Genomic DNA, 23,493 nt, shown 5'->3' with positions numbered 1-23,493 from the left:
AATTAATTAAATATAATTATATTAATATATAAATAAAATTAAGTGTATTAAAATTTTACAATTTGAGTATTAAATACTAAATTTGAGGCTAAAATTATATTTAAATATTTTATATATTTTTAAATATTAAACGAGTCGTGTTAGTCGTTTTGTGTTAGCGTGTAATTGTGTTAGTCATGTTACACGTTTATCTTAACGTATTAATTGTGTCGTCGTATTGTGTCACTCGTTTAAAATTCATGTCGTGTTAGGGTTAAATTTTTTGACACGATTAGTTAGCTGAGTCGTGTTCGTATTGACCCTAATCGTGTTATAGAGTGGGTCGATATGACACGAACACGACCCGCAAATGCATGTTTGTGTTCATTCTTTCATGAGTTCTATTTACCAAATCTGATAATTGGACTAAATTTCAACACTATTTTCATTTAATTCTCAGGTAATACTTATTCAACTCAATTTTAGGATGATTGTGAATTTGTTTAGTATTAATGAGTTTTCAAATTAAAAAATATGCCTTAATCTATATTTATATAAAAAACGGCTGAGAGGGAATAAAATACATTTACGATAATGTTCTTATTATTATAATAGTACAAACAATTGTCCTAATTCAATTTATAAAACATTTTTTAATATAATTAAAATTATAACTCCATATCCTATAATATAGTCAAGCATGTTTATAAAGAGTATTAGTAAAATAAAATCCAAATGTTTTATGCTAGTAGCAACTTAATTCTAATGATCAAAAGAGTTTGTTCAATTAATATGGAAAGTAAAATTAGGGTAAAAAAAGTTGAGATTTATTTTATAAAATCCAAACATATTATGCCAATTTGTAATTTACTTCATAATCACCACTATGTGAAATCTTAACATAAAGTATACAATTTTCTTACATGGACTCCATATTAATTTTGTCCTAAATTATGTATACGTACACTCAAGCAAACCAACATCTAGGAAAAGTAACCATCGTGTTCAAATTAGTTTGACCATTTAGCTAAATGGCATAATATGTTTTTTTTTTCTTATACATAAATTAATTAAAATCAAATAAAGGAATTCCATGAAGATTCATTAATTTTTAAAAAAATGGATTGTGGCATCCTTAGCTAGATGTGCTTTTTTCTTAATATATTTCTTCTTTCCATTACTCCATTCTTTTTCTAGAAGCTCTTTCTTGTGATATAATTGAAGGCTAGATATTTTTATTACCAGCCTAGAAATAGAATAACCCTTATTACCCTTTAATTAAATTATTATAGTGTATAATTAGTAGTTTACTTTAGATTTTGCTTATAAGTTAGGTTTTAATCATTTGTCTCTAATCGTTTGCATCAGTAAGAAATTGTTTGAAGATTTAGTACATTAATATTTAGGTTTCTTTAAAAATATTATTGGTAGATCAGTTTGACTAAAAAAACGTATGTTTTATCGATCTTATATGTATTTTGAGTTATAGTTGATTCATTTTAAAGAATGTGAAGTTAGGTTTTATTTATAATGAAGATAATGTTTTATATTTCAGATTTACAATCCCTTATTTCCTATATGAATATATTTATGAGTTGGAGCTAATTGGATTTGATTAATATATATATATATATATATATATGATGAATACATATAACTGAGTGTAATGTAAGGGGTGTATTATTGTAGCTCGTTATGAGGTTTTCCATTAATTTTAGAAAATATAATTGATCAAGAGCCTACTTAAAGTAAAAAAAACAAAAAGTAATCTTGTTAGGTTTAAATTTATCGACTGTATTTGGTTAATAAAATAGAGAAAAAAAATAGGATTACTGTTTCATAATAATTGTTAAGTGGTAAGCGGCTTGATATCGCTTAAGCAAGATCTCGGGTTCGAGTCCTTGTGAATGCAAAAAATTCCCACCGGTATACTCACCCACCATGCCAGGTGCGCGACACGGTCGGATCCGGATTAGTCAGGGCGAAACCTTGTAAACCGGATGGGCTTACCAAAAAAAAAAAGTTTACGTATAAATAATTCTATAACATTGCTATCAAAACAAAACATTGCTATTTTACAGTTTTATTGAGTAAATATTTTTAAGAATAATTTTTTTATTGTATGCATAATATTTTTTAATGTATCGATAAATATAGTTTCATATTTTTGGAATGAAAATCATTGGAGTTTGGTTAAAATAAAAAATAAAGACGAGCATGTGGTAGACAGGTGGCCAACTCAAACCTTTGTACTAGTTGCCCAAAATAGGCCACATCAACTTGTCCAATAATGAACCTTTCAAAAAATTTCCCACATTGCCATATGATTAATAATTATTTTTATTTAATTTTAAAGAGTGAAACGTGAAAATACTTTTTCTTAAATAATATACATGAGCTGTCTTTCATTATTGAATATACAATAAAGTTACTTCTTAATATATATGCTCATATTTATTATAAAATGATTTTTTTATCTAAAGCTATAGCTAAATGAAAACATATAATCAATAAAGCAATTCTATAATATTGAAACTGATATTTTCTTTGTCATGACATGGTTTTATCTCTAAATAAAAAATCGACTATAAAAGTTTCACCAACAACAATAATCAAATAATATTTTCAACAAATCGAATTATTTGACAGTTTAAAGTATCAGCTGTCAACAAAAATAATACGACGATCATAAATTTAAATTCAAACATAAAAATAGTTAAATGTTTATCAAATCTACAATGAGTAATTGCAATAAGAAAATTTTCGATTAATAATTTCCGACGTTAAAATTTTAGGTGTAATATTTTTCTACTTTTTAAATAGTTTTTTATTATATATGTGTATCGATGCCAAAAAGCCAAACCTTTTTGACTTTTTAAAAATATATCCAAATCTTTTAAAAGTTGCTAATCTATCCAATTTATCGTAAATCTATCTATTTTTTTTCATTTGAACTAATTATGTCTATAATAGTTATTAAATAAGTTAATTTTTTTAAAATTTATTAGAAAAAAATTATTAAATGGAATGTGATCACGTGCTTCAGATAAATTAATTTTGAAAAATATTAAATCGATTTTGAAAATTGAATAAATTTTTAAGAAATTGAGAAAATTGTGATAGATTTATAGCTTTTAAAATGTTTGGATATATTTCCAAAAAAGTTAAAAAAGTTTGACTTTTCATACTATTAAGCCTATTATATTTTTTGAAAATATTAAGCCTATTATATTATAAAGTAGTTTTTTTCTTGGTTTTTATTTATATTATATGAATTTTTATCTATTTGGAATGAGGTTGTATTTTTTACAAATTGAAAATTTTGTAAGATAATTTTTTTTATTTTTATTTAAAGTTTAAGATTTCAAAATTTTACACTTTTTATATCGCTTGTTATTTAAAAATCTATCGGAGCAAAATATATCGTTGAAGCTTGAATTTTTGTTTCATTTTCGTTTGAAAGATTATTTTACAAATAGTGAAATTGATAAACCACTATTTTTGAAACCACGAGCCACAACTTTAGAATTCAAACAAAAACCTTATAAGTGGTAAAAGTATCTTTTACCATATACACTTAACTTTTTTCGGTTCACTATAAGTTCTTACATATAATATAGTTTATTCATGCCATTCTTTTATATTAAAAGGAAAAAAAAAAGAGAAATGGAGAAAACTATAAAGCAAAACTAAATATCAGGCCGTCCTATTTAAAATTTGGTTCATAAGAAAAGCATGCACTTCACTATTTCCATATTTGCTGATTTGGTATAATTGTTTTGCACTAAAAAAGCATAATTATTTTGGATGCATTATTACTCAAGTTCATGCATACGGACGAGTACGGACTGGATTTGGTATTTCTTCAGATCTCATACCAGTAAGTATTAACTATTAAGTTCACAGATCTAAAATAATTAATTTTTTATTTTTTTGAATATAATTATAATTTTTAATTTTGATAATTTAATAAAATTTTAAAAATTAATAATAATTTGATATGTAATTTAATAGTTCTAATAATAAGTTAAAAACTTATATATGCATTTAACAAATATAATATTTTTATATATTTAACTATAACTTTAATTAAATTTGTAATTCAAGTTTTTATATATCAATTTAGTTTTTGAAATTAAGAGGCGACTACACTACAAATGATAAAGTGTAAGAAATTAAAACTTGTTACAATTACTTTTAATTTTTTAAATATATCTTTCAATACCAATAGTTAATTAAAATATAAGTAATATAAAGAGTACATGGATGCAATTATTATTTTCTCCTATGATCAATAACATAAAAGAATGAACTCTAATAAGTTAGTGATGAGGGGATTAAATAAATAAACAATAAATTAATGTGAAAAGAAATGATGTGGTGTTGATCCTTTATTGTACGTGATAATTAGTGTTAGGAAAATAGGAGGCATAACTGGGTTTAGTTAGAGCTAAACATAAATAAAAATGATTATATAGAAAGCTTACAGACTAAGAATTAGAGAGAGATTTTGAGAAGATAATTCCATATGGAAGCAGCTTCCTCAGAAGTGAAAGGGTAAGAAAAGAATATTAGAATAATTTAACCTTTTTGACCCTCACAATTTGTACAATAATGAAGCTTCAACTTCAAGGAGCTTTTTTCTTTCGGGTCTCTTGAGTAATGAACACAAGTCGGTTAAGCAAACCGGTACATAATTTTGGACCACCATTCAACTACCTACAAATGTACTAAAGTGGTTGTTTTAATTTCTCACATTATCGAATCTTTCTTTTCAATTTGCTACAAATATAACATGACATAGTTATAAACATATAATAAACCATCCAATATCATCCACTTTGATTAATAATATTTAGTCATACCTTAATCATCAACTACGGATTATTTCTCTATTTGATTGATATTATTTTTTAAATTATTTCTTTTTTTATTATATATTAGTTACATTTATTTCTAATTTTGTCAATACTTCTAATCGCTTAAGTTTACAACTTAAAAGACTAATACATATCCATACTCTAGTGATAATAATATTATATTAAAATGTAAAGTTCTCAAATCTATATTCTTCATTTTGATTCTAATAGTATTTGTATATATATTATAGGTAAATTTTCAATATCCATTCTAAATATGAGAAAGTTGATCCATTACGGTATTTTCACAAGTACTCATAATTATATTCAAATAGTTAAGGGAAAAAATCAACAAAAAAAATAGTTAAGAAAAAAAATGATATATTAATAAAAATAAATTATATTTTAGTCTCTTAATATAGTTTATGCTAATTTAGTCTATAATTTAAGAAACTATGATAATTTTTTAAGAAATTATTTATCTAATATTATAAAAAATTATTTGTTATCTTAAAAATAGTTGTATTATCATAAAAAAAAGTATATAGTATAATTCTTCATATATGAATTATTTTATCATAAAATAACATAAAAATAATATCTTATTTTCATTAATTTTACTTTTTATCCTTTTTATTTACTTTTAGAATATAATTGTCAAGAGTGGTAAAACATTAACTAATCAGACCATTAAAATTATTATTTTTAATTCATAATAACTATTGTAATGAATATATAAAATTATTTTATATAAATTATATAAACTTAATTTCATTTTGAAATGATGGTAAACGAGCATTCATCTCATGAAATTTGAAAGCCAATCATTTAAACATGCAATAATTAAAGGGGAAATTGGTATAAAGTTAAAGGAGTAGTAGTACTATTATGTAATTAACACCCCTGGTTGCTATTAGAGGTCATTATAATAAGGTTTTTGTTCAACGGCTTTATCAAATATCGCAATCAACCAAAATGTACGTAATTAAAAGAACAAGGCATAGAAAAAGGTGTACTTAGGACCAAAGAAAGCTCTCGAAATGTTGGGTCCATATAACCTAAGCTTTATTTTGTGGGTAATATGGTAAAATAAGAAAAAAGAATTGAACCTAATTATAAAAAGTTAATCAAAGCCAGCACTTCTCCACTACTATACCCTACTTTAGTCCAAATTAGCAAAATGGCCATGCAAATTCAACCAAAAACACTACCCACCAACCACCAATCCAATTTAGCCAAGTGTATCACTTTCCTGATAACCTTTCACTTTCACTTTCTTTTTCTTTTCCTGTGGTGCAAAATATAATATAGAATCAAATTAAATAAAGCCTACTCATAATCCAATATTATACCAAGATCCATCACTATATAAACCCCTTCAACTCTCTTGTAATACTTCATGCCAAAACATTGCTTTTTTCTTGTACAAATCTCTCTCTCTTTTGTTTCATTAAAGTTTTTATCTTCAACTTCAAGATTTAGCACATTATTTTGAATTGTGCTTTAAACACACATTAATTTGTTCTCTTAAATCTTTTATTTTGTCCTCTAATATAGAGCTAGGCGAAGAAGATGTTGAAGAGCAAGGCAAGTAAATTCTTGAAGAGAATAACATTCGTATTGGCATCAATGGCCAAAGCTAAAACATTAGCTCTCAAGAACAAAACTAATGCTCTAAGAACAAGATTTATGATCTTTTCTTTACTCAGAGACAAGAAGCTTCTCATGACCTCCATTTCTCATAAGCTCCAAGCTTTGATGGGTCAGCAAGAACATGACCAAAAACAAGAAGAAGACGCTAGCATTGAAGATCAAAGCAAAGCTATTGTTCTCTACAACCACAGAACCATGGCCATCTCTAACCCTAGCCAAACCCAGCTACTAGAGAATGGAGAATACTTCTACGGCTACGGCTCATGCGGATTTGAAGAAGGAGAAGATGGTGAGGAGAAATTTCCTGATTTGACACATTCTTTATTTGATTCTGAAGATGTTGAGTTTGAAGATCCCGGAGGGTCGGTGATAGATTTGGTGAAGAATTCAAAGAAAGAGGGTGAGGAATTTAAGTTGGAAGATGAGATAGATCATGTTGCTGATTTGTTTATTAAGAGATTCCATAGACAGATGAGGATGCAGAAGCAGCTTTCCATAAAGAGGCATCAGGAGATGCTCGACAGAAGTGCTTAGTTCATTACTTTCATCAACTTTCTAGAAATTTATTGTTTTCTTTTGATATTTTAATTTTATTTAACTGAAATGAGGTTTCAGTTATCTAATAGGTAAAAATCATAAAGAAAGAATAAGTTCTTAAAATATAGGATGTTAGTAGTAATTATCCCTTAACCCAAATCTTTCTTCTTTATCAAGAAAAGAGTTAAGATTCGACAGCTAGACAAGGTTCTTTGTCAGCTTTCTTGATTGTCGGATAATAAAAAGCTGCTTAGATCGAGTGGAATGGATTGAAACTTGAAAGGATGTAATAGTTATGATCAGTTGCATGTGTACATTTATACTTATGATCAAGTGTAATGTTGACACCAATCTGCAGGATGACATAAGAAATTGTTCAATCTTGATTTATATCAGAAATAAAACGGAGGAAGGCCCAGTTTTTAGAGGCCATCTGTTGTATTCCTGAATAGTTAGAGAGTAATATATATTCCGATATTCACGTCATCACTCGAAATAATTGTTTGTTGAAATTGGCAAAGATTCATGTGAAAATCATAAAATACGCTACAGTTCATAATATACTTTTCAATTAGCCATAAACTAAAATATTTCACTTAAAATTCTCTCATCAAATACTGATAGCCAGCAGAATTTTGAATTTTAAAAACTCCAGTACTGCCCAAATATTTAAAACGTCCCAATATTATTATATACTAGTCGCCAATATTATGAATAATAAAGTTGACACATATGGTTCAGGAATTGTTGGGTTGATCAAGAGTCTTGTTAGGCAACAGAGCCTGATTAATATGAGGCATGACACCACTGCCAGGAATAATGGCATTATTACCCATCAAGCCACAAAGCTCTTCGTCGCTGTGAACAGCAAGCAGGATGTGTCTTGGAGTAATTCTAGCTTTCTTGTTATCGGCCGCAGCATTGCCAGCCAACTCCAACACCTCGGCCGCCAAATATTCAAGAACTGCAGCCATGTAAACAGCAGCAACGATTCGGATTCTTGAAGCGTAACGACCTCTCTTTAAAAACCTTGCAATCCTTCCGACAGGAAATTGTAGTCCCGCCTTGGTAGATTTCCTGACAGGAGCTTTCCTTTTATTACTGGCCTTTTTCTGAGCATCTTCTACTACCACCTTGCCTTTGCCTTTTGGCTTTCTGATCCGCTTTTCTGCTTCCATTTTGTTTGATACTATGGTTCTTGATTTTCTTTATATAGACAAGGGAATTTGAAATGGAGAAATGGGGATTTGTGTAATGGTTTATCTTCCTAGTTTTTTATTTTTGCATTGAGAATTGATCCTTGACTCTTACATTTAATTCATTCAAACCTCAATAGTCAATACAATTTCTCACTCAATTCGTGTCTTTTCACTCTTCAAAATTCCTTTACCACTAATTTGAGGGGCAAACATAATTACTTACATATACTAGTTGAAATCTTCATCCGGTCAAAATAGTAAAAATTTGAGGAGTATTGTTTTTTATTAACTATGCATATTATCCTTCATTTAAGTATTTAGAGATTTACCAATGAGCTTTAACTCAAATGGTATAAGCGCTAAGCAGAAAAACTACTAGGTCGTGGGTTCGTTTCCTCCCACAAGCGCTCCCCCCTCCCCAAATTATCAAAAAAAAAGTATTTAGAGATTTGACAGAAAATATTACTAGCATTTAGAGAGAATATTATTAAGAGAAAATTACATAAAATCACCCAAAATCTGAAAATTTTATGTTAGTGACTCAGAAATTAATTTTTTACAACAATCTCTCATTTTTTAAAATTTGTTTTCATAGTCTACCTCAATATAATATAAGTTCTATTTTACCCTTCAGTACTTAGGAATTAGAGTTCATAAGTTAAGTTATCTGTGTGGTTGGTTTTAAGTCCAATTGACGGTGATCGGTGATCGGCGGTCGGTGGTCGAAAATTGTTTTGTTCATCTTCGCTATAGCAACCTTTCTTTCAAAATTACGACTAGATTTGATTGCCAGAGCTTCATTTGTCCAGACAATAGGCAGTAAAACAGAGAAATGAGGTGGGCACGTTCTACATGGTGGCGTCGGCGAGATACCACTCAATCTTCCACCAGAGTGTCGCCTTCCTCGCGAAGTTGCTCTACACAGTGAATCGGCGCACATGTTTTCAATTCATCGGCATCATGCGATCTTCTTACCCTAAATCAAAGCTAATTTCTCCTTTTTTTTATGATTAACCACTAATTTATTATTATTGCAATCAATCGCGGGGTAATATAAATAGAGAAACATCAGTTGAGGATTATTGAACAATAGTCTCAGAATTGGAGGTATTGTTGATTTTAGAAGGGAATATGTTAGTCGAATATGTACAATTGTATTAATTTGATATTCAGTTTCAAGGACCGGGGAAAACCAACCAACGATGAAGGTATTGCCAGATTTATTTATTTATTTATTCATATTTTTAGAAGTTGAATTTGTTATGAAAGTATAGTCTGCCAATATCTTCAATTTTTTAACAAATGAATATGGTGTTAATTTACGCACAATGGAATAAGATGAGTTGCAGAGATTAGCAATTGAAGACCAAATTGAGTATTTTGGCCAGGAGATGAAGAGGGAGATGTTGAATTAGGAAGTGCAGGCTTAGAAGATGAAAGTAGTGGTGAATGTGACCAAAAAAGGGATGAGATCAAAATGGATGATGTTCATGGAGTCATAGAGGATGATAAGTCAAGTGAAATTTTAGTTAAAGTAGTGTTAGAGGTCTTTCTATATATTTTCTTGAGATGTCTTTTTAAAAAGTCATTATAGTTAATTTTATTAAGTTCCTTATCGAAGAAGATATTTATGAAAATTCATCCAATGTTTCTATAGTAATTTGTTTTGGTGCAGCTTTTGTTAAATGATGTATGTTGGTTTGTTTGTTATAATAAATCCGGTGATGGTCAATCGGTATGCAAATTGTTTGATAAAATGCCTGAAAATGGTTTAGTTAAATGGAGTACAATGACATTCCCTTTTTTTCCGTTATGATATTCTTTTTATATGGTTTTACAAATTTGATGGTTTTTAATTTTATTTTTGACCTTTTATTCTAACTGACCTTTATGATTGTTTTATTTTTATTATAAAATTAAATAACTCTTTTAATTAAAATGTATTTGCTAGTCTATAAAACTGAAAATCAACCTGATGTGAACCTATATCAATTGAACTACTTTAATTCAATTTTTAATTAAATTTGTCTTACTGCTTTTTACAATCTTAAATAACATTTTATATAAAGAAAATTTTGAAATTTAGTATAATATACTGATTGAATATCTCTTTTGAGTGAAATGTATTTGACAGACTATAAAACCGAAAATCAACCTGATATGAACCTATATCAACTGAACTACTTTAATTCAATTTTTAATCAAATTGGTCTTCCTGCTCTTTGCAATCTTAAATGATATTTTATATAGAGAGAATTTTGAGGTTTAGTATAATATACTAATTGAATATCTCTTTTGAGTGAAATTATTTGACGGTCTATAAAACCGAAAATCAACCTGATGTTAACCGGATGTGAACCTATATCAACTGAACTAACTTACTTCAAATTTTAATAAAATTTGTCTTACTGTTTTTTACAATTTTAAATGACATTTTATATAGAAATGATTTTGAGATTTAGTGTAATCACAAATTAAATATTTATTTAAAGTGAAATATATTTGACAGACTATAAAACCGAATATCAACCTGATATAAACCGGATGTGAACCTATATCAACTGAATTAACTTAATTCAATTTTTCATAAAATTTGTCTTGCTGCTATTCTCAATCTTAAATGGCATTTTATGTAAAGAAAATTTTAAAATTTAGTGTAATCACAAATTGAATCTCTTTTAAGCGAAATATATTTTACAACCTATAGAACCGAAAATCAACCTGATGTAAACCGGATGTGAACCTATATCTTATAATTTTAATTGACATTTTACACAGAGAGAATTTTAAGATTTAGTATAATATACAAACTGAATACCTCTTTTAAATGAAATGTATTTGACAGCCCATAAAATCAAAAATCAACCTGATGTGAACCTATATCAATTGAACTACCTTAATTTAATTTTTAATAAAATTTGTCTTACTATTTTTTACAATCTTATCTGATATTTTATATAGAGAGAATTTTGAGATTTAGCGTAATGTACAAATTGAATATCTCTTTTAAGTGAAATGTATTTGATAGTTTATAAAACCAAAAATCAACCTGATGTGAACCGGATATGAACCTGTATCAACTGAACTACCTTAAATCAATTTTTAATAAAAAAATTTTGCTGTTTTTTACAATCTTCAGGGCTACTTCTTCACAATCATTTTAATTTCAATTGCTTTTTTCACAAATTGGATAATTTATCCTTATCAATATAAATAAAAATATACTATTTCGTAATTGTAAACTTGAAATCAATACAAAATAATTTGAATTTCAACAACTTTGCTGCAACCAATTGCTACTAGTGTTTTTCTTTTGATCTCAACACCAATTTGTTCAATAATTCAATGCACCCTTTAGGTGTACATGGAACAAACAAAGATTCACAAGCTTTCTTCTAGTTATATACATAAGCAGCAGAATTTTTCCTAAGAATAACAGTAACACCAATTTCATCCTTCATCCAACTAAGACATTAATCAACTTCATGTCTCCTACAAAATAATAATCAACTTCTGTACTACTCAAACACACATCCCAAAAAAAGTCAAATCATCTTCTCTACTACTAAAACCAAATCTACGACGGTCAACTCCGAAAATGGCCATTGAAACATCCAATTCCATCTTCGGCCATCATCTATCTGATAGAATTAAACCCAACATTAAAGGTAAATTCTTTGAAACAACTATTTCAACTCTTCAATTAGGTGGTCCAGACTCTTTATTAGCCATACTCTCCAAATAGGCCACTTCAGACCCTATCTTCAACGACTGTCATCCAAAACCATTTTCCGTCCTCCTTTCTTTTTTCCGTTGTTCGCCGTCCTTCTACCACTACCAGGTTACTATTGTTGCTCTTCCAAACAAGAATTTATATAGCTGACATCCAAAAAAAAGGAATTTTTTTTTGAACTTTGATCACAGAGATCATCAAATATTAAGGAGTTTAAATAATAACAATTACAAAAGCCCCCAGAATACACCACCTTAAATCATCAACGCATCTCAATTCAAAACAAACCCCACAGATCTGTCCTCTTTAAAACGATGCTTCGCTCAGTCCTACAGTCGCCATTCCGTAACCCGCACTATTTAAGCCGCCGTAGTGGGAAAATCGCCATTTAGAGAGTGATGATGACAGTGGTGGTGGTTGTCCGGTTGTTGTGGAGGAGTGTGAGGTGGCCGGTGAAGTAAACGTTGGTAGAAGGAAGAATGAAGACTCTATGTAATTTTGTGATGAAAGGGCAAATGTGTCCTATTAGTTTTATTTATTAGTTATTTGGGGTATGAGAGATTTGTAGAAAGTTTTCTATTTTTTTGGGAGATTACTGTCAAAACAAAAATTATGAGGTAAAAACATAACACCATAGCACTTTTGAGGGTTTTGTGTAAAAAATCCTATTATTAATCTAACGGGTCCTTTTACCGAACCGGTCCTTTATCATTAATATGGCTTTAGGGCCCAAATATGGCCCATATGACTAGCATACACTTATTGGGTCTAACAAACTCAGTAGTAACCAAAAAGGCTTCTTGGTGTTCTTCTTCTGTCTGGGAAACAAAACGCAAAAGTTCAGACCTTTTCTCGGTAAGTAATCGGCTTCTTCTGTTTTTCGCCTACGTCTACATATCTAAATATGATTCTGGCTATTTTGTAACTTTTTGATTTGTTGGTTACTCTAATTCATCATGATTTGCTGCTTATTCTAATTTAAATTTATAATTGATGCTTACTTTGCATTGAATTAGCTATAGCATTTGTAATTCTGTGTTGAGTTTGTTATTCTTTTAGGCATGGATGCGGCAAATGATGTGAAACAGACCTCTATAGAGCAGAGAGAAGCTCTGCCAGATGAACCCAAATGTGTAGTATGTGGTAAATATGGTGAGTATATATGCAACGAGACTGATGATGATATTTGTAGTTTCGAATGTAAACAAGCTATTTTAGACAACATTCATAAACCCCACAAGGTTTCTCTTTGTCTTCCGCCTCCTCCTATAAGATTAGCTGCAACTGATGAGTGCTTTTATATTCGCGAGGGCCATGATCACACTGAATTACTTAGAACGAAACTTGAAATCCATGTTAAGGGTGAATTAGTTCCTGATCCTATTCTGTCCTTTTCGTCTTGTAATCTTCCTCACAAGCTTCTTCAGAACTTGGAAGCTGCAGGATATGTGACGCCTACTCCTGTCCAGATGCAAGCAATTCCAGCTGCTTTGAGTGGCAAAAGTTTGCTTGCTTCGGCAGATACAGGCTCGGGGAAAACTGCTTCTTATTTAGTACCCATCATTTCGCGTTGTGCAAGTTTTCGCCTTCAGCGCTCTCCTGAGGATAAGCCGCTAGCAATTGTATTGACTCCTACTAGAGAACTCTGTATACAAGTTGAGGATCAAGCTAAAATGATTGGTAAGGGCTTGCCTTTCAAGACTGCGCTTGTGGTTGGTGGGGATGCTATGGCTGGACAATTATATCGGATTCAGAAAGGAGTTGAGTTGATTGTAGCGACCCCAGGTAGGCTCATTGATCTTTTAGCAAAGCATGATATTGAATTAGATGATGTTATGATGTTTGTGCTAGATGAGGTGGATTGCATGCTTCAAAGGGGCTTCCATGATCAGGTTATGCAGATATTTAGAGCTCTTTCTCAACCTCAGGTTTTGTTGTATTCTGCAACAGTCACGCCAGAGGTAGAGAAGATGGCAATCTCTATGGCAAAAGATATGGCTTTTGTCTCCATTGGCCAGCCTAATAAACCAAGTAAGGCGGTGAAACAGCTGGCCATCTGGGTCGAGTCGAAACACAAGAAGCAAAAGCTTTTTGACATATTGATGAGCAAGCAGCACTTTATGCCACCAGTGGTTGTATATGTGAGTTCAAGACTCGGTGCAGATCTATTGTCTAATGCGATCACATTCACTACGGGGTTGAAATCTCTATCAATTCATGGGGAGAAATCCATGAAAGAGAGAAGAGAGGCCATGAAGTCTTTTTTGTTGGGGGAGGTTCCTGTGATTGTGGCCACTGGGGTTTTGGGTCGGGGCGTTGATCTGTTGGGTGTGAGACAGGTAATTGTATTCGATATGCCTAATTCCGTTAAAGAGTACATCCATCAAATCGGAAGAGCATCTCGAATGGGAGAGGAAGGTACATCAATTGTGTTCCTTAATGAGGAGAACAAAAACTTATTTCCAGAAATGTTTGAAGTTTTAAAATCGTCCGGAGCTGTGATACCTCGTCAGCTTGCAAATTTACGCTTTTCTGTTGGCAAAGGCCAGAAAAAGCGAAAACAGGGTTCCTAATATGAGCAGCTTTGTCTGTTTCTTGGCTTAATTTGACAGCTGAAGAGATGCAAAATCAATTCTATTGTTATGTTGCTGAATTCTTCAACTGCCGGGTTGATGTAGCAGGGCAACTTGCTATACTGCTGGATGTTTTATCATTCTGCAGGAAGCCTTTATCACCGGTATGTTGCATGGAAACAAAACACTTGAATGGAAAAGGTTAAAACAGCATAAGGTGAAATGATATATTTTTTACAATAGATTATTAATAATTTTAGAGTTTCAGAAGCATTTTTGGTGACGAAAATGAAATGCTGAAATGTGGGATTCAACAGGTTTTCATGCAACATAGATTGCTGGCTGCATAGGGAACATATTTTCTGGGAGGATTAGTAGCCTGGGCAGATAGCATGCAGCTATACTGAATGAAGGGGACATGTTTCGAAATTGTTTTGTATGCTTCTCCCTGCTGCGAGAATCCGGAGCTCATGGAGAAGACCTTTCTCGTGATAGCACTCCACAAATATTGTTGAAGCTTAGGAGGGTACATGCTCTTGAGGGGGAGACATCTTAACCCAATCCCGAGTTAAGCAGACATTTGATTTTGAATTCTGATGCAAGAGCGAAGATTCTGAGGATGGCAGCGAATGTAATTGAAATAGAATGATTCATATGCAAAAGTTGGAAGTTGATATGGTCCGATTCATGGTTGTGTTATGTTGTGATCACGCTATAGAAAGAAGCATTACTTTAAAAACCGAACTGGTCCAACCATTTTTTGTAGAATTATTATGGGTTTAAACATTAGTCAGATCGACTAGCATTTATCAAAAACTAATGAAAGTTTGGTTTAGCTAAGATATTTGTTTTTGTAATCTTGACCTAAATCATGTTTTTACTTCAATTGAATGAGCAAACATTGGAGAATCTTGACCATTAAACGAAGCCTAACACTAATATAGTAACAAAAATAATACTAATTGTTCAACAAACTATGTGATTTGACTTATCTCTTGGATGATAAACTAGGAATCCAATTTTTGTAGGTAGCATTAGTTTCATAAAACTTTAAAACAAATAGCCTTTCAACACTAATTTCTCATTATATTTGGAAAACACTTGTGGGACCTACGACCTAGTAGAACTGTTGTTTACCTTTTATACCAATTGAAATATAATTCATTGGTTATTTTAATTTATAACTATAATTACGGTTTATATAGTGTATACACATTTAGGTACAAATTAAAATTTAAAATATATAGTGGAAATAAAACAAAAATCAATAGAAATTATTTAAGATCCCTATATGACATTATTTTAAATGAAAATAAACTTTTTCATTGAAGAGGAATAAACAATTATTGTTAAAATTACTAATTTGAGGAAATGTAATTTGTTGAGGTAGTAGAAGCGTGAAAGGAGGAGAAGAGAAAGAAGAAGTAAAAGAGGCGTGTGGGGCCATGAGACAGAAACAAGGGCTGGCCTATCAATTTAAAACTGTAGTCTTATTAAGATTTTCTGCAATCTCCTCTATATCTTAGTTAGCTCTCACCCATTAACTCAAAACTTTTTCTTTTCTTTACGGATCAAAAAAGAAACCGCCTTTACTCCAATTCCTCTAAAGATAACGATAACCAACTTCCATTATCATCAGCTAACCATCTTCCAATTCTGTTGCCGATCACCCTTTTCCAGGTACTTCATCTTTTGATTCTTCTGTCATGTGATTTGGATTGTTTTTATTTCCTGTGCATTTTATTATGTCATCCAAATTTTGTTTCTTTATACCTTTTCTGTTTGATCTATGTTTTCTTTTGCTCAAACTCAATGGATAATCATCATATGTAGCATGCCAATCTTGATTGGATTTGTGTTAACAATTTTGATCTAATACTTTTGGAGACGCTAGATTTCTGTTCAAACTTAATTTCTTTATTTTTGTAGATTGGTACTGTTTAGGTTCGTTAGACATAGGTTAGACTTATACGTCATGCTCATCAAATGGTTATTTTGAATTTCAATTTTACACGCATGTGGAATGGGAATGATTTGGATTGCCTTTGATTCTGGCAGTTTTTCAGCAGCCACGCCGAGGCTTTCCGATTGTATCTCAAGATTTCAATTATCATCAATAGATGCAGGGTCACACCTTCAATGAGCAACGTGGAACACATAGTGTTGGGGAAAGTTCTAGCTCAACGTCATGGAGCAGTCAGCAGGGTACTGATGATGATCGAATGATTGCTCTTGTTCTATCCGAAGAATATGCTCAACTTGATGGCTCCGTTGCCAGACGCCTTACCAATCTCGCACCTGTTCCTGTAAGAACATTTAGTTTCCTATATGCATGTCTTTTTAATGTTTCTAGTTACCTGCTACATGTTTTACTATTCTATTTGTAGCCCTTTCTGTTTATCCTGTTAGAATATGTAATGGTGCTGGATTTATCACCTGGTTGCAATCTACTCATTGCATATATTTGTTGTAATGAACGAATCATTTGCATTATATGCCATTCTGGTTCTGAACGTCTTGTGCCTTTTTGTAACCTTCAGCACATTCCGCGTATAAATTCATTCATTCCCAACTTAAGCGATGCCAGTATGGATCACCAGAGGCTTACTCAAAGGTATTTCTGACCGTCACTATTTGAAAATGTCTTCTGAAGATTTATGTTTGGAGGAATCTCATTGAAGATACAAAAAGTTTCTTTTCTTTTCGCAATGAGAGTAAAACTATTGCAAGTTGAAAAATGTAAGAACACGCATAAGCATACACAAATACACACACAAAAACACTTACACGCACTTGAATGTTAGATGCTCCAGCTCAACCAAAAGGCTAAGGGCTTTCTCCAATTCATTGGAAATATCAAATCTTTGGCCTGACTTCATCTTGTAGGTGTTTTTGCACTTATTGCTCGAAATTTTAAAATGAGAAGGCTCGGAAATGACATGTTTTTTTCTTGTTGTTCTGTCAGGACTAGAGTTATTAAGTCAGCTTTTGGTTTATGAAGTCAAGGTTTATGTTAACTTTGTCAACATTTGTCAGGCTAAATGTTTATGGTTTATTTGAGGTGAAGGTTTCTGGGGATGGAAATTGTCAGGTATATACAAAAGTTACCTACCTCTTTCTTTTATTGCTCAATGGAAATATAACCTCTTGAGATTCTGTCCATGCAGTTTCGTGCCCTTTCGGACCAGATGTTCAAGTCACCTGAACACCACAAGTATGTTCGAAAAGAAATAGTGAAACAGGTGAGGTTCTTTGAACTGCTCATTCTATATTTCTGAGATGTGAATGTGGTTAAAAAAACATTGGAATTTGAATGTTTTCACTTTTAGTTTGAAAGCTTAAGATCATATTACAACCTCTTAGTAATTTATTAGACAATTCTCATCCAATTGGTGTCTACTGTCTAACACTTAAAAGCTTCTTGCATTTGAAGAAAATGGGAAAAGGCATTAAAACAATTTTAATTTTAATTTCCGACATAACTAGGAGGTTCAAATTTTTTTATATCTCTGTGGCGGAATGGCCACCTCTGCTGTCAACAGAAACTGCTACCATGTTCAAGGGTCATGGTCATGCATACAACTCGCAAGGGAAATAGTGAATTAAAAAAACCATAATCACCAGTTATAGTAGTTTTGAATTATCACCTTCTTTTGACAATACTTCTTTTCATTGATAATCACAGGCTTCATTGGCAGCATGTGGTAGCTTAAGTTTAAAATCACAATCAGTACCTTTTTTCTTTAATGCATCAGGAAGGTCTTGACGATAAGTAATGATCACCATTTTACAGGTTTTCACTAGACTAGCACTGTATCATATCTCACAAAAATCCTCAAACTCTGTTTACCACCTTGTCATGTCTGTTATTTCCATTTCTGACTGCTTGGAGTCCTTAATATAGCATCTTGAGCAACCTAGCTAGCACTGTTTTTTATTGGACACCCCTTTCTTGTATGAAATTCCTTTAGAGCATGTTGCAGTGCAGAATTCCCATCACTATTGCTGCTGTTACTTTTTTTTTTCCTGCGTGCTGCTTGTGTTTCACCACAGCCACCTTCTCCATTTGTTACTATCTAAAAGTTTCCACTTTTTCTACATCAGATTTAGTCTTCCTCAAACTTCTTGGACAATAGTAGACCATTTGCTCTAATAAAGAGCATGTTACAACAACCATTTCCAGATTCAGGATCAATTGCAAGAAATGCAACTATTTGAAATTTGGTTATGTTTGCCATGTATTTATTGGCTTGTAGATTTCTTCCACATGAAGCAGAAGTTAGATGAGAAATTAAATGTTTACTGGCTTTATACTAACTTTGTGCTACTATTTTCTTGCTCTAGCTAAAAGATAACCGGTCAACATATGAATGCTATGTCCCGATGAAGTACAAACGTTATTGCAAGAAAATGAAAAAGTATGGTATTTCTTTGAGGATTATTTCTTTGTTTTTGGCATCTTGTGGTTGCTTTTTTTTCTTTTTTGGTAGATAATATATTTCACTGTTTAACATACAAAAACTGATCGGTGCAGAACTGGTGAATGGGGGGATCATATTACTTTACAAGCAGCAGCTGACAAGGTTAGTCTTTCCTGTTCAGACAGTTAAGAGGTCCTGTTTTTTGCCGTATATTGATAATGATTGTCACTTTTTGGACCATCATTTTAATTTTTCGGTACTCTTCTTTTATGAAGCAACTATTCTTGACATGCGAATTAGCAACACAAATATTCATTCTTTAAACTTGGTTGTTTAGTATCTTCTGGTTGTCTGCCATTTTTTATCATCTTAGAATATCAGTTTCTGTGCCTTTTTATTTTCATGCATAAGACAGAAATGGAAGTGAGCATCAATATGCTACCCTTAAAACATTCTCTTATATATGACACGGTTGTTGTAAATTTGATTAATGAAAGTAACTGCAATTGTCTGTGGTTATTACAAAATCGATGAATTGAATATCAATTATAGGAGTCAAGAGTGCAGATGAGAGCATGCTTCAGACCTTCACTCTTCTTGATTCATGTAGTATATATTGGATGTCACATAAATAAATTATTATCAAAAATATCAGAACGGAGTCTTAACTAAAGAATTTAGTTGCCGATACTTTGTACTTTGTATATTCACTAGCATCTTTTAAATTTCTGCACTTCTATATGCAGTTTGCAGCGAAGATCTGCTTGTTGACGTCTTTTAGAGATACGTGTTTTATTGAAATTATGCCACGGTACCAACCACCTAAACGTGGTAATGCTACTACTCTTGTGCCTTTTAATGTGATATAATTTTGCCAGTTCTGCTTTTGTCCTCGCATTCCATTGCTCTGAAAACTGTGGTTTTCCTGCGATTGAGTTTGTTATTCAAGTACAGTAATATACCTCTATAATTTCATTGCATCACGCACTTAACCATAAATAGTGGCATTGACAGCTCATCAACTTGATAGCAGATCGAATGCGAGCATAATTTCATGGATCTTATAGGTTGCTTGGCTTCTGTCAATTATTTAAAGCATTACCTTTCTGTCTGAAAAGGATAAATTGTAGTTCAAATTCAATTTGTTGGTATGAGGCTTATGTGTAATTCTGAAGTTAGTTATCCATGTACCTAGTTAGTATGAAAGCTTTAAATGTGGAAGTTGAGAACCAGCATTTATCGATAAACCTTAAGTTTAATTCTCATCAACTGTCTTCATGGACATCAAACTTCTTACAGTTCCTTTGTTTTCAAAATGATGCAGAGTTGTGGTTAAGTTTCTGGTCAGAGGTACACTATAATTCGCTATACGAAATCCGAGGTTTGTTTAATTTTCTTTTCTATGAATGAAAAGTCTATGAGAAGAATGGCCATTTTGATATTCTACTAAACTATATTGATTTTCTTTCAGATGCCCCAGTCCAGCAGAAGCCTAAAAAGAAACACTGGTTGTTTTAGAAGGAAGCAGATTGATTGATTGCTCATATTTGCACATAGATTGCATTTAATACCAAAAAAGAAATTTATTTATTTGTATATCTTCAAGTTCGTTCAAATTTATTTGGTATTTACAATTACTAATTTAGCTACTTATAGGTTTTTCTTGTCATTATAGAAAATACCATGAGATTTTTTAACGTTTTTGTTTGGATCTATATTAACCAAATCATATTATAAATGATAGTGAGCAACTAACCATAGTTCTTCTGGTGTAATTTTCATTGATATATAGTCCCTCAATTTTCATCTCTCATCATAGTTTCTATATTTAATTATATAAGGCTTAATCACTTAAAAGCCCCCCATCGTTAATTTTTTTTTCAATTGCACCCTGATGTTGGAAAACTCTCTCAAAACCCTCCCACCTTTAAATTTCATTTCAATTGTACCCCATAGTATTAAATTGACCCCTTTTGACATGAAAAAAAATTTAAAATAATTTTTTATTTTTAATTTATATTCTAATTAAACACTAATATTATTAATAATGTAAAAAATCATTCTTTCTAAAATGGCCTAATCACTCAAAAAACCATCACCTTTAATTTTTTTTTCAATTCCACCCCGACGTTGAAAATTTGTCAATTTTACCCACTTTTGAATTTTCCGTTTTCAATTGTACCCCAATTTTTTAATTTTTGTTAATTTTTTTAACTTAAATGATGAAATCATTCAATTAACTAAATTTAAACATGAAATTAAATTCTTTTTTATTCAAAAAAGTACAAATAAGTCCTTTATTTTTAAAAACTAACTAAAACCCATAATCATATTAACACTAACTTAAATTCTTAATTAATTTAACTAAATTTAAATAAATTTTAAAAACGTACAATTAATATATTCTAGACATGGAGAATGTTTTAAACAAATTTCCAAACGAAAAAGACGTTAATTTAATTTTTCAGGGTACAATTGAAACACAAAAATGCAAAATAGGGTAAAATTGACAAATTTTCAACGTCAGGGTATGATTGAAAAGGGGCTAAAAGGTCGGGGTTTTTTAAGACATTAGACCTTCTAAAATTATATCCATTAACTTTTTAAAATCAAAACTATAAAAAATTTCAATTTAGGGTACAATTGAAAACAAATCTAAAGGTGAGGGGATTTTGAGAGGATTTTCCTACGTCAAGGTGCAATTGAAATGGAATTTAAAGGTAAGAGGGTTTTAAGAGAGTTTTCCAACATCAAGGTGCAATTGAAAAAAAGTTTAAAGGTGGAGGGCTTTTGAATGATTAAGCCATTATATAACTATATTCTCTTTCAACTTTAGTTTCTTTTTTGTCAATATTTAATGATGTGGCGATTAATTAAAATTCAATAAGCCGTATTAAACGATTTCATCTATATATCTATATATTATATAATTGAGAGGACCAACGGAGCCCTCTCATTCATTCTCACCAAATAGAGCATTTTGGTGAGTTCCCACCTTTTTGAAAACACTTATTTTCATTATGTTTTTTTATTTAAATTTAATCTATATATTATATAATTAAGAGGACCAACGGAGCCCTCTTATTCATTCTCACCAAATAGAATATTTCTGTTAGTTCCCACCTTTTTCAAACAACTTATTTTAATTAAATTTTATAATTCTATTAATTTACACTTTTAACTTAACTTAGTCTTTCATATCTTCTAATTTTTATATTCGTTAAAATAAATCAGTATTTGTTTAAACTTATAACTCTTTTAATTTGATCATAATGAAACTCCAATATAAATAAAAAATCGTTCTATGTTCCCAGCAAAATTATCTATTCTTTTTTTTTTCCTTTGGTTGTGGGAAAATTGCAGGAGGTACATTATTCCTCATCTTCATCTACACATTGAATGAGAACTCTCAATTTGCTGAATTCAGTACGACACTCTAACTAAACTTCTCCTTACAACTGCGTTTAAGGTAAAGTGCCAATCATATTTCGGTTTGATCTGATTTCAGGTTGTGTGTTGTTGTTACATGTAAATAAAATTGTTTGTTTTTTTCTTGAATGTTCGGTTTCTGTTTAAGAACCCTTTTAGTGTTAATATTAGAAAACTTAATATTTATAGCTATTTGGTTCAGGTAATAATTAAACAATTCAATTTAAAGATTTCAGTTCTGTTTTTTAATTAGGGTTAGCATATTTATTTGCACACAAATAATTAGGATTGATATACTTATATATAGAAATCACACAGAATTTGGACAAACAATTTAGGCAGAATGTCTCATGGTATGTACGAGAATGAAGATGGGTTTGGTGCTCAAAACACCCATAGTAAAGAATGTGTCGTATCTTTTAATATTGCTATTAAATTGATGAGTTAATGGGTTAACTTTTTCCGTTAAAAAAAATGGGTTAACTTTTATTTCTTTTATTGATAAAATATTAAATATAATTAAGACATTAACATTATAAAGTACTACTGAATCTTATTATCACTATTACAATAACATTAATTATACTGATACTAATTTTATATTTTTATTTTATTTTCTACAGATGAGGTGTCATTCATACAAACAAATATGAAAAACTAACATTTCCTTTGAAAGTCCTTCGAAAAATAGCTACAAAAATGGCAAACTAAAGCATAGATGATTTACAAAATTTCCAATTAGCGCAAGTATAGCTAATTTAATAATTTATTTTTCAATTTAGAAAATAAATAATCTAACCACTTATATTTTTGTACAGGTTATTCAATTTTTATATTTCAGCTCAAAATTCAAATTATTTAAAAAATTTAAATCTTGAGTTTCTTTATATATTCATATACAATGTTAACGAAATCAATATCATATGATACTAAAATGTAAACGAGCAAATAATAAATATGCTCTTTTTATTATTGGAATCTGTCAATATTTTTTGCAGGAAAATTAGTGTAAGAACTTCATAATCTAAAGCAAACTTATAAAAAATGGAAACAAGCATGCGGATTTTGCCCATGCGGTAATCAAACACGCATTTTATTACTAAAAGTAGT

At 30.7% G+C, this 23,493-nt stretch overlaps 4 protein-coding genes across 6 annotated transcripts; 3 read left to right on the top strand and 1 right to left on the bottom strand.

Moving 5' to 3' along the window:
- The first annotated feature begins 6,410 nt into the window (after window positions 1–6,410).
- LOC126680606 (uncharacterized) lies at window positions 6,411–7,025 on the top strand. The gene has a single exon (XM_050375755.1). The coding sequence runs from the start codon at window positions 6,411–6,413 to the stop codon at window positions 7,023–7,025; it is 615 nt and encodes a 204-aa protein (XP_050231712.1).
- Window positions 7,026–7,579: 554 nt separating this feature from the next.
- Window positions 7,580–8,325, bottom strand: LOC126680074 (uncharacterized). Its single transcript, XM_050375118.2, has one exon. It carries the CDS (start codon window positions 8,204–8,206, stop codon window positions 7,766–7,768), a length of 441 nt encoding a protein of 146 aa, XP_050231075.1. The 5' UTR covers window positions 8,207–8,325; the 3' UTR covers window positions 7,580–7,765.
- A 4,424-nt stretch (window positions 8,326–12,749) lies between these two features.
- On the top strand, window positions 12,750–15,373 carry LOC126682874 (DEAD-box ATP-dependent RNA helicase 41). Of its 2 annotated transcripts, XM_050378639.2 has the most exons (3): window positions 12,750–12,815; window positions 13,020–14,750; window positions 14,851–15,373. In XM_050378639.2, exon 2 carries the CDS (start codon window positions 13,022–13,024, stop codon window positions 14,531–14,533), a length of 1,512 nt encoding a protein of 503 aa, XP_050234596.1. In that variant the 5' UTR covers window positions 12,750–12,815; window positions 13,020–13,021; the 3' UTR covers window positions 14,534–14,750; window positions 14,851–15,373. The 2 variants fall into 2 exon arrangements, with proteins under 2 accessions (XP_050234596.1, XP_050234597.1); XM_050378640.1 differs by lacking the exon at window positions 12,750–12,815 and having other exon boundaries at window positions 12,823–14,697.
- A 678-nt stretch (window positions 15,374–16,051) lies between these two features.
- LOC126679755 (OVARIAN TUMOR DOMAIN-containing deubiquitinating enzyme 12) lies at window positions 16,052–20,741 on the top strand. Of its 2 annotated transcripts, none has more exons than XM_050374731.2 (10): window positions 16,052–16,213; window positions 16,654–16,839; window positions 17,074–17,147; window positions 17,570–17,624; window positions 17,701–17,775; window positions 18,878–18,951; window positions 19,068–19,116; window positions 19,701–19,785; window positions 20,279–20,335; window positions 20,426–20,741. In XM_050374731.2, the coding sequence occupies exons 2-10, from the start codon at window positions 16,654–16,656 to the stop codon at window positions 20,470–20,472; spliced, it is 702 nt and encodes a 233-aa protein (XP_050230688.1). In that variant the 5' UTR covers window positions 16,052–16,213; the 3' UTR covers window positions 20,473–20,741. The 2 variants fall into 2 exon arrangements, with proteins under 2 accessions (XP_050230688.1, XP_050230687.1); XM_050374730.2 differs by having other exon boundaries at window positions 16,592–16,839.
- Window positions 20,742–23,493: the final 2,752 nt, after the last annotated feature.

Source organism: Mercurialis annua, linkage group LG5, assembly GCF_937616625.2.
Source record: "Mercurialis annua linkage group LG5, ddMerAnnu1.2, whole genome shotgun sequence".
In the NCBI taxonomy this organism is placed as follows: Eukaryota; Viridiplantae; Streptophyta; class Magnoliopsida; order Malpighiales; family Euphorbiaceae; genus Mercurialis; species Mercurialis annua.
The sequence above is the reverse complement of the archived record's forward strand: the minus strand, read 5'-3'. Positions and strand labels throughout refer to the sequence as shown.

Coding starts and splice junctions, on each gene's coding strand:
- LOC126679755 (XM_050374731.2), top strand. CDS start 16,654: ATGCAGGGTCACACCTTCAATGAGCAACGTGGAACACATAGTGTTGGG. Junction 17,776..18,877: donor GAAAAGAAATAGTGAAACAG/GTGAGGTTCTTT, acceptor TTCTTGCTCTAG/CTAAAAGATAACCGGTCAAC. Junction 19,117..19,700: donor TACAAGCAGCAGCTGACAAG/GTTAGTCTTTCC, acceptor TTCTATATGCAG/TTTGCAGCGAAGATCTGCTT.
- LOC126680606 (XM_050375755.1), top strand. CDS start 6,411: ATGTTGAAGAGCAAGGCAAGTAAATTCTTGAAGAGAATAACATTCGTA.
- LOC126680074 (XM_050375118.2), bottom strand. CDS start 8,206: ATGGAAGCAGAAAAGCGGATCAGAAAGCCAAAAGGCAAAGGCAAGGTG.
- LOC126682874 (XM_050378639.2), top strand. CDS start 13,022: ATGGATGCGGCAAATGATGTGAAACAGACCTCTATAGAGCAGAGAGAA.